Below are 16,984 nucleotides of genomic sequence, written 5' to 3'. Positions count from 1 at the left end.
AGAGATTTTGTGCAAATGAACGACGACCGATGGGGATGTTTACGCACGTGTAAGCATTCTTGCGAACAAAATAGGCTTCTTTTAATTCTCTCGTTAATTTTTCTCTGTGCTTGTACAATATTGAAGCTTCATTGAACAAGGGCTTGCAAGGAGTGTGCAAATTGTAGCTTTTACATTTTCTGTGGTGTAGGGCCAGGCTCGAGGAAGGAGCTTTGTCTTTACAAGTTTTCATGTTGATGTAGCGTTACGTTCAGGCATCTTCCTGTTCGTCTGATGTAATTCTTGTGCGTGTGAATGGTACTCTGTGTACAACACCTTCTGTGCACGGAGAAAAAAAAGGATGCGTCATGCTTTACCGGGCATCCCCCATGGCCTGCATGTCGTTTCTTGTCGTTTATTTTGCAGTCTACTTTAGCACAAATGCTGCCTAGCTCCATACCTACGTCCAGCTTGCCATAGGCGGTGTGAAATTCTATGACGATATGATACAACAGCGATATTTTACTTCTTATAGTGCATCTCATGAACCAGCATTTTTTTCCACCTGAAAAGATTCTGATTTCCTTCTTTATTTACGCCCCTGTGAAGTGCAAGCATAATTATGAATTTTATTACTTGCAACCTTCTGTGCCAGTTGTAATTAAGGGCTGCGGTCTTTTCTTGCAGTATTTATCACCAGATGGCAATATCATACTTTCTACGACTGTTAATGCTGTGAAGCCATCATCTCGGCACATGAGAGCATAAATTTTTATATTATTGAGAGCTTCATGCAGGCTCACAGCAGGCTTCACATTCCTTTATTCCTGTAATGTTCACTCTGTCGCTTTGATTGTACTTACTTGTTGAAATTGTTGCACATAAAAGTAACGAATCCGTTGTAGCTGGTGAAGAATTCACTTACGACTCTGTACGGTCATTTGAATTCTTAAAAGGCATTGCTGCATGTCTCTTACCTTTGCACAATTTACAGGCTTATCCAAGCTCTCTTATTGGTTAGCATTTCGCATTTAGTACCTTTTGAAAAGCTTGACTGAGTGATTTTGCGCTAAGTTCGTGCAAAAGCGCCCAGGTCTTTTTTCTGGTCCTAAAAAAATATTTTTTTGCTATATTATATACCATTCCAATATTTTGTGTAGACAGTGTCTGTAACCTTGGGCAACACTGATTCTTGCAGCTTTGGTCTTGCATTTGATTTTACACAAATCCAAGCATGTATATGTCTTAAAACCCTCAAAACAACTGGCTTTGCTGCCATTCGGCTTTACTACCTTCTGCTTTAGAAGATCTTGTCCTCAGACAGTGCACATTTCTTTGTGACATGGAAAGAGTCAGTGCCGTTGGAAAATTTGAATTGAGCTGCCTTAGAGAGCAAAGGGGCAGGCAGCCTGCCCTCTATTTCATCTCCAAGTTAATTTTGTTCTCTTTTTTTTTTTGTGCAAAGAATGGGAGGTTGTGGTCTGGGAACGAGATGGTGTTTGTTTATATTTACTTTATTTTATTGTTATTTATTAGTTTATTTATTTTTCTACGCTTGTTATTTTTTGACTCCTGACCTGCAATGGATGAAATTTTTTTTGCAGTGGGGGGGGGGGCACCTGCATAGCGATATGAGTTTGAGATCCCTGCCTTAGGATGCCCGATCGGAGCTCTCTTTACTCAGTTTTTCTTAGTTCTCTCCGTGTTTTGGTGGATAGTGGGAGGATGCATTGTCGTGCTGCAAACAGCCATTTTCTTTTTATGATGATTATTGCTTTGGCCTGTGCATTGTATATTGCTTGCCCAGGCTCGACACAAGTGGCCAAAATCAATTGCTGTACATACTGGGAGGCAGTGGTCTTAACTTTGTTTTTGTTTTTAAGTGATCAGGTGGTGCTGTTTTCCAGTGTTTTTGTTTTTGAGTGATTAAGTGGTGCTGTTTTCCAGTGCTGTGCTGCTTTCTCTTCTTTTTCTTTTTTTTTCAGGCACAAAATGGCAAAACCAGCTTTTTTATCAATCACTACACCAAGTAAAAATAAATAGTCCCAGTTTTTGGTCTTTTTTTTTACGATGTTATATATTGAGAACTTGCAGAGAGATTATTGTACATTGAACATTGTAATCCTCAGTTACTAGTATGTGCAGAGCTCAGCGGTCACAAACTTTTGGGATTAGACGCTCTTTGAACAATTTCCTCAAAAGTACTCTCATTCCATATCGTAAGCATTATTTTGGTTTTGTCCACTCTCGCTTGCCAGTCTTGGTGTTCTCCAGAACAGTCTTCTGGTTCATAATAAGTAAAACAGCACAAAAGATGACGCACTGCAGGAGGGGACCACAGGACAGCGCTTGTCCCGTGTTCTCTTTTCTGATGTCCGTCGTCTTTTGTGCTGATTTAATTATTATAGATCCCTAACAACTAGTTCAATTCAGTACTCTGTTAAGTCTCCTTGTTGGCTTGAGCGGTTTGAATCAACTGAGGACGAGATTCGCAAAGAAGTTGGTGGGGATATGCTTATGAATGCAGTAGCACATCAAATGCTTTGGAACGCAAGGTCTGTGGATCCGGGAAAGGATCAGAGGTGGGCATTTGACCTCAAAAAGCGCAACCTCACCTCAACCTCAATAAAAATTTCCGGACCTCACTCAACCTCAACCTCACGCTTTGAGGTTGAGGTTTGACCAGGTGACCTCACCTCAATTTTTCTGATGCCACCATCGACCTCACTCAACCTCACCTCAAACTCAAACTGTGAGTTTCAGGTCGGTCGCTCGACCTCAAAAAAGAAAAAAAAAAAAGGTTTTTCACTTGAGAACACTAACTATAAAACGTCATGGCACAAGTCCTGTGCGGTGACACGCCAGAATGACGACATAAATTTTAAACAACATTGAATATGATGAGGCTTACTTGTAAAGTAAAAAAATTGAAATGAACATTTGCCAGCGGGGCTACTGATTCATAGCAAGTTGACCTAATAACGGCAGTTCAAATTGGTCAGTTTCAACTCTTCAAATTTTATTTTTATTTGTTTTGATATGGTGACTTTTGACCTAATTCCCGCTGTAATGCTTGTGTGTCCTTGGCACAGCTGGATGCGAGCTCCCGAAGGTCTGCAGTTAAACGTCGCACATATCTGTGACCGTCAAATAGTGTTTCCTCATGACAAGCAAGTCATAATTTCTTGGTGAAGACATTTTCCTGCGATTTGAAATCAAATCGGATGAGAAAATCACAAGCAATCTAATATTTCTTCAGTCTTACGTCTCTGTTACAAAAAAAAAAAGTAGATCGACCACTTACTTATATATGGAAGTTGTAGTACCATAACATTCTTGTATTAAATTGACTTCTGACGTGGGACTTATCACAAGAGGCGGACAGAAAAAAATGTTGCGATATGCAGAGACGCTTATTTACAAAAAGGTAAAGCGTGCTTGACTTTTAACATTGCGCTACTTTCGATAATCCTGATGAGTGGGTTGTGCTGTATAGAACAAACGTCGTGACAAATTATTGGAAAGATTACCCTCCCTTCTACTTATAATAACTAACGGTGAATTTACAGCCCCAAAACATTCCTTTTATCATTAATGTAAGTTAAAGAAATAGTATGTTGGATTAGGGATAATTCGCATATTACCTTGAGATGCCGAGAGAAGCTCAAAAGCTGGTTTCCTTGTCACACAGTTTTTTGTCGCAGTGAATGCATTCCAAGTTTACAATGCTTTTCGTTTCTTTTGCGTGGCTATTGTAACGGAAATGGCCTTCGATGTCTTTGTCAATTCGACAACTGCGCGCACGCACATCATCGTCGGTATATTTAGATTTTTTCGCTATATCTGCCATAACCACACCTGCCATAACCGTAACCATTTCATGCACCCTCGACGCCGAACGCAACAATGCGATAGACCTTGAAGAAGAAGGGCAGACCTCAGCTGGAAAGGGCGGAAACTTCAGTCATAAATTACAGCAAGTCGCCGACCACGGCATGGCTGCGTGTCTTCGCTTGAAAAAGACTGGCACGGTAAATGGCGAAGAACACAGCATGTTGTTTAGATGCTGCCTTTTTTTTTTTTTTGCCAATTTCAGGTGGCTCACCGACGCCGTTTAAGGGCGACTTCCAAGCAGACGTTACAGGAACGATTGGTGTCGATGAGAACGTGGGGCTGAGACACCAGCTTCTAGTCGCGACGAGAGAACCATGCCCACTGGGAGAATGAAGCGCGAACACTTAACCCATGCTACGGGAGTTGTTTCGTTTTTCTTTGACTGCACAATATCCGTCAAGAGAGGAAGACTAGCGGGTGGTGAGCAGGGTGGCAACGCGTCTACACGGAGGAAGAGCAGAGTTTGAACACTGACTAGCGTGTCCCTCCTGCGAAACGATGAGATGCCTGCATGGTCGACAAGCGCCAGAAGTCCGCGCAGCCGCCGCAGTGTTCCGAGAAGCGAGGAGGGCCTGTCTTTATATTCTTTAGACCAACAGGAATATATATATTCTTTAGACCAACCAGTCGGAGGTATAGCGCACAACCAAAAGCTAAAGAAGCAAAAAAAGAAAAGAATGTTGCGAGAGGAAGAATCTGGGAATTGTATCTCCTGATTTTTTTTATTTTTTTTTTCTTAGGCGGAACGGGGGAAGGGTGACGATTGGCCGTACCGCAGAAAAGCGGCCGGTTCTGAGTAAACGCGGGTGCACAAACGCCAGAGGGGGCACTGGTAAGTGACCACACAAACCGAAAATAAGAAGTGAGGAAAAATAGCGGTGGTGCAAGTGTACTGAAAAACTAAAGAGAAGAGGACACGCAGATCTTCATTCGCGCATTCACACGCTCGAGCACCGCGCACACATCTCGCTCTCTCGCCCACACTGCCACTGTCCTTCTAACTCTCGGCCCCGCATATGCAGTGGCTTACTTTCCAAGAAATGCCGAGGGGTTCCCGGGTCCGCGCTTTGTCCGCTAGTTGAGATCGGACACCGGCTGCGGAGCCGAAAGAACAGAAGCCAGCTTACGAACAAAAGGCGCGCCCGCCACTTTGGCTGCAAGCTGTAAAATGGAGGGGAAGCCCTCGATAAACAAACATGTAAATGAAAAAGGCGCAAGCTCATGTAGGGTATGAGAAAGGAATGACTGCAAGCAGTCGTCAGTCACCTGTCTGTTCTTCAATGATTCTTCGAGAAGGGCACATTAAATTTATCTTTTTATGTACGGGTTAATTTAATGTCTAGTGACTAATAATAATAATAATAATAATAATAATAATAATAATAATAATAATAATAATAATAATAATGGATTGCACTTATACAACTACGAACTACCGTCCTGTTGCTTTCTTTCGTTTTAACTCGTACCATATACAATAGCAAAAGCAGATTTTATTTACTAAAATACAGTTCGTCAAGCCATTTATCTATCTTCTCTTCTGCATCCTTGTTCTTTCCACATGCCTCTCTGAAACCTCCTCGCTCGTGCCATCCTCCCCAAGCAATTCCTTGGTTGCTGGATCTTGCGCTTCCCTCTTTTCTACTATTCTAGCTTTTTTTTTTCCCCCGAGAAGCCGACACACCCACGTAGGTCTGGAAACCCTTCGAGTTTGCGCAGACTTTCTTTACTTCCCAAACTCGCTCGGAATGGTGGCGGGATCTTGTTTCACCTTCTTTCGAGTCTGCAGCCGTCGTCCGACCCCACTTGTTTGCCGCGCTGCACTTTAAGCCCCCCCCCCTCTTTTTTTTTCGTGTCGAACGCAAACACACAGACGCAAACTGTTCGTTACGTGCGCATTGGTAGCCAAAATAGTGTACATGACAGGCATTATGAAAGGTGTTTTGCCGGCTATTTTATCGCTGTGGGAAACAATATTTTCGACCTCACAAGCCGACCTCACTGAGTTACGACCTCACTCAACCTCAAACTCACGCATGAGGTTGAGGTCTCATTTGCTGACCTCACTCAAAAATATTTCAGGTGCTGCCGACCTCACCTCACTCCATGAGGTTGAGGTCGTTTTGAGGTTGAGGTTGACCTCATGAGGTCGAAACCTCATGAGGTTGCCCACCTCTGGAAAGGATACATATAAAGAGGCCACTATATTAGATATATAGATGTGAAGCATAGTGGTTTTAGTTGAGCTAATGCTGGTTAGACATGAAGGCACTTTTGTACTAGTTATGACGCAGCGCAGGGCATCGAGATGGGCAGACATGCACCACTAGCATTAGCCTTGTAGTGTCTTGGTTGAAGGTTACGCCATTAAGGTGAGGTTGTCTCTTGCAGGCTGGTCTCCTGATGCAGCTGTCCCTTCAGACATCTGGTGGATCTATGCGGTGCAATCAAGCTACTATGTGCACGGGATGTACGCAGTGGTGTATCAAGACCTGTGGCGCAAGGACTCTGCTGTCATGCTAGGTCATCACAGCTTAACGCTGGTGCTTTTGGGCATGTCTTATGCCTTTAGGTACTCATTCTTCAGCCTTTCTTTTTTTGCTTGTAAAGCATGAGGCGCTCATGTGACCTGTTATAATTACATTGCATGGTTAGTCTATTTTCATTGCTTCAGTTTTCTTTTAAACCTCTCACGCTGTTTGTCAGATAGAATCACTGGTCAGTTTAGGTACAATCAGACCATAACGTCTGTCTCTAGCGATTCAAGCACTGTTCGAAAGGAAAATAGAGGGAGAGACGAAGTGTCCTGCAGCCTCGTTTATGTGTAATTTAATACAGAAGGGGGAAATAATTTTATAAACATCTTTTTTTGTTTGTTTGGGCTGTGTTTGTGAGAGGTTTATACAAAGGGAAGAAATTTTCAAAGGTGGTTTTTACTCAGTTTATGGCACAAACCTGAAACAATGAAGTGGTTCATGCATGCTTTTCTAGTCTGTTTGACGGTTGTTTGAGTAAAACACCTCGCAGTGGTACGAAACGTCGGTAATTCTAATTTATGCTATATTACTGGCGAAACTACTATTAGGATTTCGGTCGCGCTGGGATAGTGAATGAAGAAATGACAGAAAACTGATTGGGTACAGAAAGAAAAAAGAAAACGTGTGAATTACGCAGATCACTAATGTAGCGTAGGAGGCAGGAAAAAAAGATTCTAACCCGTTTTGTAGATTTGTGGAAGCTAGAAGCTTTGTTTACCCGTGAAGACTGCCGAGCGGAGACTTTGTTTTGTGTTTCTGATTGTTGCTTCGCAGTCTTGGGGCTCACTAATGTTGTAAGGGCGCGCGTTCCCCCTTTCCTTCCAGGCTGTGCGTAGCTCTGCCAACATTTTTTTTTAATTTTTTGTTTCGTATTTTGAAAACATGCAATGAATCTTGCTGAAAAGCACACTGAAATTTTCAAAACAATAGAGAATAAAGTTTCCAGCCATCACTGTCTAGAAAAACAAAATGCTTTCTTGTTTCAGATTAAGGCCAACCCTACATTATTGTGAGGAGGATCTCAGACCCCTTGTCAGTATTGGAGTGGGTGTCAGACCCCCCACCCCCCTGACTTTAAGTGCTAAGTACAGTAATACTTTTGACATGTTATGCTAAATTTGTATTTGAAGTTATAATTAAAAACTGCTTTCTTTGAGTAAAATTGGATGATAGACTCTGTCAGAAAGTTTTCGAAAAAACATGTAAAGTTTGCTGATTTGTTGAGAGTTCTGGAAAAGGCTGGGTTCAAAAAACGAAACCTTGCGAAAACTGAACCCCATTAAGCATTATGTGTGCACCATGAGTACTTGATGCATAGTTCCAGGTAATTGGAACTAGTATTTGCTTCCTTGCACTGTATTGTCGCTCATTGACTTCAGACCCCATGAGCCATAAAACATGGCCACGTTAGGCCACGCCCTTTTGAGCACGCCCATTCTGCGGGCATCTCCAAAACGCTGGCTGACTGTGTAAACTGTACTTGAGCGGAGTTGTTGGGCTTTTTACTTCTGCACTCGCGTCTTTCTGGTTGTTTGTGTGACCGGGCCAGTGATGGTGGTTATACTGTGCAGGTGCCATAACATAGGCGTCCTTGTGCTGGTGTTGCACGACTTTTCCGACGTGCTGCTCGAGTTCTCCAAGCTCAATGTGTACCTCAAGGTGCGGGCGGGACGCCGGCATCCCGTGCACGACCACATGGCCACTGCTGCCTTTGCCTGCTTTGCCATTACGTGGTGAGGGTGCACTCTCCTCCTCCACTCCTCTTCTAGCTGCCTTCATCTGTGAACAGGTTTCACAAGTGTCTTTATTCTCTACTTTCCTATGTGTTACTAGAGTAAATACTACAATAGTTCACACATCTCTTCCGCCGACTTATGAAAGAGAAAAATTAGTAGCATTTAACTAGTGTGACCTTGCTGTACCTGTGATGCTTTGATTCTTGAGGTCGAGAAGTTTCACTGCTTGCTCATAGGCACAGTTTTCTTTATCGCTTTTAGTCTTTCATTCCATTTTTTTGTTTGTTTGTTTCTTTGTTTTGGTGCTCGCAGATGTCTCATCTCTTGCTCCCTTTTTCTCTCCAAATGTAGTGTCTAGCAGGTTTGGAAAAAAAAGTGCTGTAATTTAGTCTTATACAGTCAGCAGGTTACGAATGCGAAGTAAAACTTCTGTACGTTGTGGATGATCTGTAGCTGCAGAATTTGTTTAGAAGGCGCATTCTCATGCGGAATTGAAGTTTAACCTGGTATATGTTAAGAAACCTGCTCAAGAGGCAAAAGGCTTGACTCGAGAAGAGAAAAGCGTATTTTTAATGGATGGACACGAACCGAATGTGGAACCGAGAGTCCTCCAGTTGGTCACGGTGTGAAATAGCGAGGGATGAGGAGTGGTGACTGTGGAAGAAGAGTGAGAAGTGCCTTTGCTTGCAGCTGCACAATAACAATCACTCGCTGAAAAGATGCATTGTTTGGCCAGGCTATTAAAGAGACTAATTAAGGCTAGATTAATAGGTCAGGTTCATGCGATAGCAGATATGCATTTTTTTTTACGGAAAAGTAACTTTTTATCGGCCACAAGATTGCATAAAAGCGAAGTGTACATGCCACCACCACTCGCTCAGCAGAAGTTGGTCACATATTTACAAGTTTTGTTTGCTGCCAGTGGGAAGTTATTGTCAAAATATGGAGACAGCAGCACAGCAAGAGTAACCAATACGGCAAGAGTAGACTGTTTGTGAAAACCTTGCGGTTAGCATGGCTAATGGCGGAAGCAGCTGCTAGGCACGATCCAGCCTTTTACATTAGGCTAAATTCGTGCAGATATACATATGTGCAGTTTGGGTGAGACTTAGCGCTACTCATGGAACTGCTGCGATGCCAAAAAATATAGCGTTTGTTCGATGACAAAATCTCGGGCAGCCCGTTGACTGGCAAAGAAATTTGAGCTGAACGTTCTCAATATTTTGCCATTTCAAGCAACGTTAATTTCCAGTCCGTGCTCTAAGGTTTGGTCACGACGTCAAAATGACGAAATGGTCGATGAAGGAAAAAAAGACCACGTGACGTGACATGACAACGCACCGAGTTTGGCTGAGGCATGGTAAGACCGTTACCTGCTGTCAAATACAGTGCATCTCGCTGTTTTAAGGATGGCCGGTTAGGACAGATAAGTAGATAATGTTTTATTTGCTAAACTGCAAAACATTGTAAGGAAAACAAAGTTCAGAGAAAGAAAGGGTGCAAAATGAAATAAACAAAGTTGTACAAAAGAGAAAGGACATGCAGAATAAATGTCAAACCTGAATCAAAACGAAAGACTGGAGCAGGGCGACGTGCAAAGGGCCAGAAGTGGTTATCTGCTCTGACTCCGTCACACGTTTCCTTCGTGCACATGGACACAATTCGTGAGAGTCCGGAGCGCCACTCATGGCGACCCTTGCAAGTGCCGCAAAACACATGGCACTCTCGCGGCGGTATTCACTGGCTAGGCAACTCTCCGCCCATATCCTCTGGAGAGGTGGGGATCGTTCACGCTGTCACTTAGAGAGGGATTCCGTTACCTATTTATGTGCCACTTTAGTCGATGTTTCTCTGCTCTAAAGAGCATTGATTCCTCGACAACATTTGCCAACTGCATCATTTTACGGAACTGCAAGTAATAGTTATTGGCAAGCAAGTTTCTCTCACGAAATTGGCAATGATTACAGCTTTTTATTTAAGGGCCGGATCATTTCAAAGTGGGACACTGCTTTGTTTATTCTTTTGGTTGCTCAAAAACAACTTGGCTTTAGGTTAGTTTGGGTCTTCTCCAGCCCCGTGAAGAGGCTTAGAGGCCTCAGGGTCGCTGTTGAAAGAAAGGGGAAGGGAATTGAACGTGTGAACCGGTTTGTCCTGCAGGTTTCTGATGCGGCTGCACTACTACCCCCGCAAGGTGATGTACGCGGCCAGCACGGGCCTGTTCGTGAAGCAGGTGTTCCCGGCCCACTACTTGCTTTTCCTGAGCCTGCTCTCCTTGCTCCTGATCATGAACCTCTATTGGTTTCTGGTGCGTCCTCAGCTGCCCCCTCCATCGATTTCAGGGTATTTTGCGTATAGCAACATAAACTTAAAAGTGTCAGCCACCGTGCCTCATTCACTTTCGCTTGGGATATGATGAGCAGTGCTACTTGCGTGCACCTTCTTGGACGCCTTTGGTCATTTCGATGCCGGGAATCGTGAACCACAGTGGAGTCACTGTTGTTGATGAATTGGTCATTATGTGTGGACGGCAGAACAGCCGTCACGTCGCAGGAACTGATTATACAACCGCATGCTGACCGAATTCTATTGGTGTCACGTATGTTAGCATGAGTAGTAGTCGGGAGCTTTTGCATTGAACTGTAATTTTAGGGAGGGCACTCGCAGATCATGACTATCATCTTACTGGTATCACCTAAGAGGAAAGTATACAATAGTTGCGTCTTACCTGTACTCGCCTATGGGGCTGAAACGTAGAGGCTGAAAAAAAGGGTTCTGCTTAAGCTGAGCACAACGCAGAGGGCTATGGAACGAAAAATGGTAGGTTTAACATTAAGAGACAGGAAGCATGCAGAGTGGGTCAGAGAAATAACTCAAGTTAATGACGTTCTAGTGGAAATCAAGAAGGGGCATGGGCAGGACATGTAGTGTGAAGAGAGAATAACCGACGATCAAAAAGGGTACCTAATTGGATACCAAAGGAAGCAAAAGCGTATCAGGGGGCAGCAGAAATTCAGGTTGGCGGATGAGGTTAAGAAGTTTGCAGGGGTTAAGTGGATGTAGCTAGCACAGGACCGGATTAATTGGAGAAGTATGGGAGAGGCCTTTGCCCTGCAGTGGGTATAGTCAGGCTGATGATGATGATGCACACAGTTCCTTGAGCACCATGTTTGGAGTAGTTCTGATGAAGACCTTAAACGTTTAGCCGAAGAAGAACTTCTAGATTGCTTGAAGGATCAAAACATCACAAATGTGTACAGGATAAAAATAAGGCGAGGCAACAAGGAACTACCCTTAAAGCACATTGTATTGACATTTGCGTCAAGCATACTCCTGGAATCAATAGAAGTAACATACATAAAGCTCCAGGTCAGACTATACATCCTGAGCCTATATATCCTGCAAGTGTCAACAGTATGGCCATAGCTCCCAGAGCTGCCGTGGCTAACTGACATGTGCTAAGTGCGCTTCCCACGAACACTACCCTGCGAACTGCGAAGTTCAACTACACCTCAGTGTCAACTACCGTATTTATTCGCATATAGGTCGACCTCCTTTGTCTTTTTTCAGAAACGTTATTCATAATTAGCTGTCGACGTATATTTGTGACCAAAGCGAGCAACAGTCGCGACACAATGGAGTTCTATGGTCGCGCTCGCCATTAAAGCAGCGCCGGCTACACTGGTACTATACTTATGTATGTTTGCAGTAAATACACACACACAGGTCGACCTATATTCGTGGTCGACCTATATGCAAGTAAATACGGTAGTCATCCTTCATACTCACACATATGCCCCATACGGAAGCAAGAAAAAGAAATGATTGCCATCATAGTAAAAGAAAACAATGAAAAGCATGAAATCGTGTTCTGCCACTAAACAAACCGTCATAAAATTTCAATAGCAGGTCCAAAAGACCCACAAACCTAAGGTTTTTAACCCTGCCCACAACATTCTTTAGGAAATGGCATTCCTAAGGAATTGGAAGTTTGAGGACATTTAAGTAACTATAGCAATGTAACAAATGTCTTAAAGGCCCACTGTCCACCCTCCGGTCGAAAATATTTTCTTCCCCGGTGACTGTGAGACTTCGCCCCTGGAACGCAAGGCCGCAAAATGTTTTTGAAAAGAGTAACTAATAACGCAGTTACAGCCCCCGCAATCACCCGATTCTATCCTGCCTCTCTCCTTCCGTTCCCTCGCAAAGGTTTTTCACTCTCCTGCCCGAGGTCGTCTAGCCTCCGCAATACAAATTCCCCTTCCTCCTCCGCGTTTGGCGGGAGGTGGGGCGTGGCTCTCCGCGAGCGCGAAAAAAAAAAACGGTCGAGGGAGCGCGCGCCGCTGGATTCAGTCTGGCCGTAGCGAGGGAAAAGCGCGCTGCGAGCGGTAGACACCCATCCTTTTCCCGTCAGTCAGCGAGATGGACCAATGGACGTCGTTCCCGGTACGTACGTCATTATCGGGGCCCGTCGGGCCAACGCAGGAAGCGGTGCAGCTGGCTTCTCAAAGGAGATCATGAGGGAGCTTTGAATTGTATTTTCGATGCTTTGCGGCGCGCGTGTCGCTGTAGAATTTTGCACAGACTACCTCCGGTACCTGATCGAAACACTGGGCTCCTTTTCTTAAAAGGGCCTTCCCTGGACAGCGGCCCTTTAATTCACTTTCTACTGTAGTTTATATGCCTACAGGAGACACCACTAGGACCGCTACACAAAAGAAACATCTTAAGAAATTGTAAAATGTTTCGCTTTGATTGAGGGCACCGAAGCAGGCCTTCTACAGATGCTGCAATCGTAGTTGAGAGCAGTATTGCAACTCAAGAAATTTACCTCAAGACTAAATTTGCAGCTGTTACTGTCACTTTTCACTTCAAAACAACTACTGTATATGCTTTATTTAAGTTGAATCCACACTTGCCATTCACATTTCATCATTTCGAAGCATTCTATTATCAAAACTACCAGAGCCATTTCTTCTATTTGAGGATTTTAATGCTCTCTCTTCCTTTTGGAGAAATCAACAAACACACTAGTGGACATACTTTGGAAAATTTTATTCTCATTAATGACATCTTCCTTAAAATGCAGGCAAACATACATACTGCTCCCCGAGCAGTGGAAAAATGAGCGGCCTGGATTAACCTTTTAGTTAGCTGTCTGTTTTTACTGATCTTAAATGGAACTCCTCGACAGCCCACATGGAAGTGATCATTTGCCTCCTCACCAACATCCTCACCATCCGTCATGTTGACCAAACCACGCCGCGGAACTTCATTGCTTCAGCTACTTACCATTCGCCAGTGTGGTTACAAGAAAACATGTTCCATTATTCATCACCTCGTCACCTTGAAAATACAGTTTGAGAAACATTTATACATAAGTCTTACTGTCTTTTATGATATCGAAAAAGCCTATGACGCCAAGTGAAAATTCGGGATCTTGCGTGACTTGGGAGAGCTTGGAATTCGTGACAGAATGCTAAAATCTCTGAGCGACTTTCTTTCTAGTCGCTCATTTCAGGTACATCTTCTCTGCCCTTTTTAAAAACTTTACTCAAGAAAATGGTGTGCCTCAAGGGTGCATTTTAAGTACCACAATTTAATAGTAAAAAGGAGCTCTATAGAAAAAATAGTACCGAAGTCTATTATGTACTCTATTTACGCAGATGACTTGCAAACTGCTTGTACATCATCTAACATAGCAACATGTGAGATCCAGATTCAGCCAATGGTAAATAAGCTGCCGGCATGGTCAGATAGAAGTGGTTTCAGGTTTTCTATGCAAAAATTGGTAGCTGTTCTCTTTTCTCTTGGATGAGGACTGCACACTGGCCCCTACCTGAAATCACGCTATACCAGTAAAACACGAAGTCAAGTTTCTAGGTTTAACTTTTGACCGAAAGCTCTCTTTCCTTCTCTTTTTCATAAATGCCCTCAAAAAACAAAAATTTCACATTAGATTAATGTGTTAAAAAGACATGTACCAACGCGGCCAATTTAACACGTTAATCAAGTTTATTTCTAGTACAAAGGGCTCTTTTTCCATGTGCACTGTGTCCGATCCATGTGCCACCGTTTCGTGCATAGCGGTGTCAGTGTTTAGCGCCGTCCTTGTTGTCTCGTCCTGTTGTCTCTGTGCTGCCATATATTTCTTCCACATCTGTCAATGTACTTCTCAAGCAAAAACGGGGGGTCTGACTGGACATGTCTTTTATACGTCTAGCATTTTGTCATCTGCTCTTGCCTATATTATGGCTGCATAGTATATACGGGTCAGCAAGGCCTTCGTATCTGAAACAATTGGACCCAGTACATAATTCAGGTTTGCGTCTTTTAACCGGTGCCTATGGATACATTTCCCAATATTGCCCTTAGTCCTGACTCACTGCCACCTTGGTACAGTTTTCCCCCTGTATGTGACCTTACACTTAACGCACTTTCACAAAAACGTGAACATGACACTAACACACATATTACAGTAGAATCTCGATGATACGATTACTGCTGGTACGAATTTCGGGATGATACGAATTTTAAGAATGCTTTGAACGGACTACGTTGTACAGAATACGTTAAGATTCGAAGAATTTCTGAACCTGCCACGGTTGATACGAACGTGCAAACCAGTCACGCATGCGAGCGGGCCGGCGCGGCTGGCCTCAAGAGGGTAACATAACAGACGCGGCCGCTGCTAACTCCTCCCCTCCCCCTCCCCCCCCGCCGCGAATGATACATACGAACAAACGTACAAACGCACAAAGCCACCGAGCAGCTCAGCGCAAGAGCTCACAGGGGGAGAGGGTACCCACTGCGGCTGCTGCTTCTCTTCTCCAACCCCCCTCACCCCACTAGCCACCCTACCCCCACCTCCCTTTCGTAGCAAACCGACGAGCACTAGACAAGGATGGCCAAGGCGAGGCATGTGCCCAGTCGTGTACGTCACTCATTCGCTGGCAGCTCATTGGTCTATCGAAAAGTTGTCTCGCCAGCTGTTCCCAGGAGGCCTGTGACGCTGGCTGGTCCTGCAGTAGTTCACCTTGGTAGTTCTCCGTTCGCCACTCCTTTCTGGCGTTCGCTGTGACGTGAAGTGCCCAAACGTTAGAAAGACGCAAGCGTTCACTGCTGCCGAAATGTCGCGGAAGCGTAAAGCCCTTTCTTTTAAGGAAAAGCTTGAAGTGCTGAAGAGGGTTGACGAAAACCCTGAGAAGAAGCGTGTCGACTTAGCAAAAGAGCTAGGGTTGGCACCGTCGACACTCTGCACCATTGTTGGGCGGCGAGATGCCATCTTGAAGAATGTGCAGCACTTCGGTGCGAACGTGAAGCAGGCTAAAACAGCGACCCATGTCAAGCTGGAAGAGGTTCTGCTGGCTTGGTTCCGCGAAGTGATAGCGGCCGGTGTCAACGTGGACGGCAAGGTGCTACGTGAAAAAGCTGACACTGTCGCACTTTCGCTTGGAATTGAAAATTTCTAAGCATCTGGGGTATGGCTACACCGGTTTAAGGAGCGGCACGGACTTGTCTACCGGGTCGTCTCAGGTGAAGGCAAGGAAGTGGACCAGTCAGCTGTAGATGAGTGGCTGAACACACTGCCGGCACTGATTTCGGAGTACGGGCCACGCGACATATTTAATGCCGACGAGGCGGGCCTCTTTTTCAACCGGAAAGAAGTTTGTGCGTAAAAGGCCAGGCATGCCAGGGTGGCCAGAAAAGCAAGGAGAGAGTAACAGTACTCTTTTTCTGCAACTCATATGGATCCGAGAAACTCCAGCTTACAGTCATCGGTAAGTCGAAGAAACCGAGGTGTTTCCGATCGGCGGAGCGTTTGCCTGTCTTTTACGAAGGTAACCGAAAGGCGTGGATGTCTGGAGATTTTTTCCGCGAGTTCTTGGCAAGCCTTGATCGGAAAATGGCGTCAAGAAACCGGAAAAGTTTGCTTTTCGTGGACCAGTGCTCTGCCCACCCAAAGGAAATAACATTCAATAACGGAAAGTCAGGTTCCTGCCGGCGAACACTACCAGCCGTCTTCAGCCACTGGACGCTGGGATAATTAGAAATGAGAATCATCATTTCAAAGGACTTCTAGTGAGGCGTCTGCTGGCAAAAATTGACCGTAAAGAAGCAAACTTGCGAATCAGTCTCTTAGATGCTTTGCACTTTCTAGCCATGTCGTGAAATAGTGTAACTTCAGACACAATCTCGAACTGTTTTAGAAAGTGTGGATTTTCCATCAGACTTGATGCGGCTTTAGCAGGAGATTGTCAAGAGCCAGGTGAAGACCTCATGATTGATGGCTGGGACAATCTGGAAACTGAAGCTTCGGCTCGGGACTTCGTTACCGCGGACGAAAACGTCGCGACCTGTGGGCTGAGGTCTATTGAAGACTTGGTCAACGAAGCGAATGATTGCGAAAATGAGCCCGACAGCGATGGTGACACTGACGACGAGTGTGATCAGTCGCCGTCAATGGCAGATACTCTTCACGCTTTGGACGTTCTGCGCCGCACCGTAAGTGCCGGCAGCGTGAACGACGAAACCGCGGCACGGTTTTATGCCTTTCAGGCAGAGCTTGTTCGCGACATCAACAGCAAAAAAGTGCAGACAAGCATTACGGACTTTTTCGGTCGCAAGTAGTTCGCCATAATAAAGTTTGGTTCATTTTCAATTCATTCCCACGTGGAAGTTGACTTGTTTTGGATCATACGAATTCGGGATGATACGAATATTTTGCGTTTTCCCCCTTGAATTCGTATCATCGAGATTCTACTGTACAAGAGTTTCTGACCTTAGAAGAAAAATACAAAAACAGCGAAGCATCTTATCCTAATGGTTTCAAAGCAGCTT

The 16,984-nt window shown here is 44.5% G+C and overlaps 1 protein-coding gene across 1 annotated transcript in view; it reads left to right on the top strand.

Annotated features, from left to right (window-relative positions):
• Positions 1–16,984, top strand: part of LOC146185285 (ceramide synthase 1-like) — a 50,269-nt gene that overhangs the window by 18,384 nt on the left and 14,901 nt on the right. Inside the window, exons 3-5 of the mRNA XM_084606232.1 lie at positions 6,265–6,445; positions 7,982–8,143; positions 10,304–10,451. Of these exons, the coding sequence (XP_084462358.1) occupies positions 6,265–6,445; positions 7,982–8,143; positions 10,304–10,451 (491 nt within the window). The remainder of the gene's footprint in view (positions 1–6,264; positions 6,446–7,981; positions 8,144–10,303; positions 10,452–16,984) is intronic.

Source organism: Amblyomma maculatum, chromosome 6 (genome assembly GCF_055883805.1).
Source record: "Amblyomma maculatum isolate TAMU_Amacu chromosome 6, ASM5588380v1, whole genome shotgun sequence".
Taxonomy (NCBI): Eukaryota; Metazoa; Arthropoda; class Arachnida; order Ixodida; family Ixodidae; genus Amblyomma; species Amblyomma maculatum.
The sequence above is the reverse complement of the archived record's forward strand: the minus strand, read 5'-3'. Positions and strand labels throughout refer to the sequence as shown.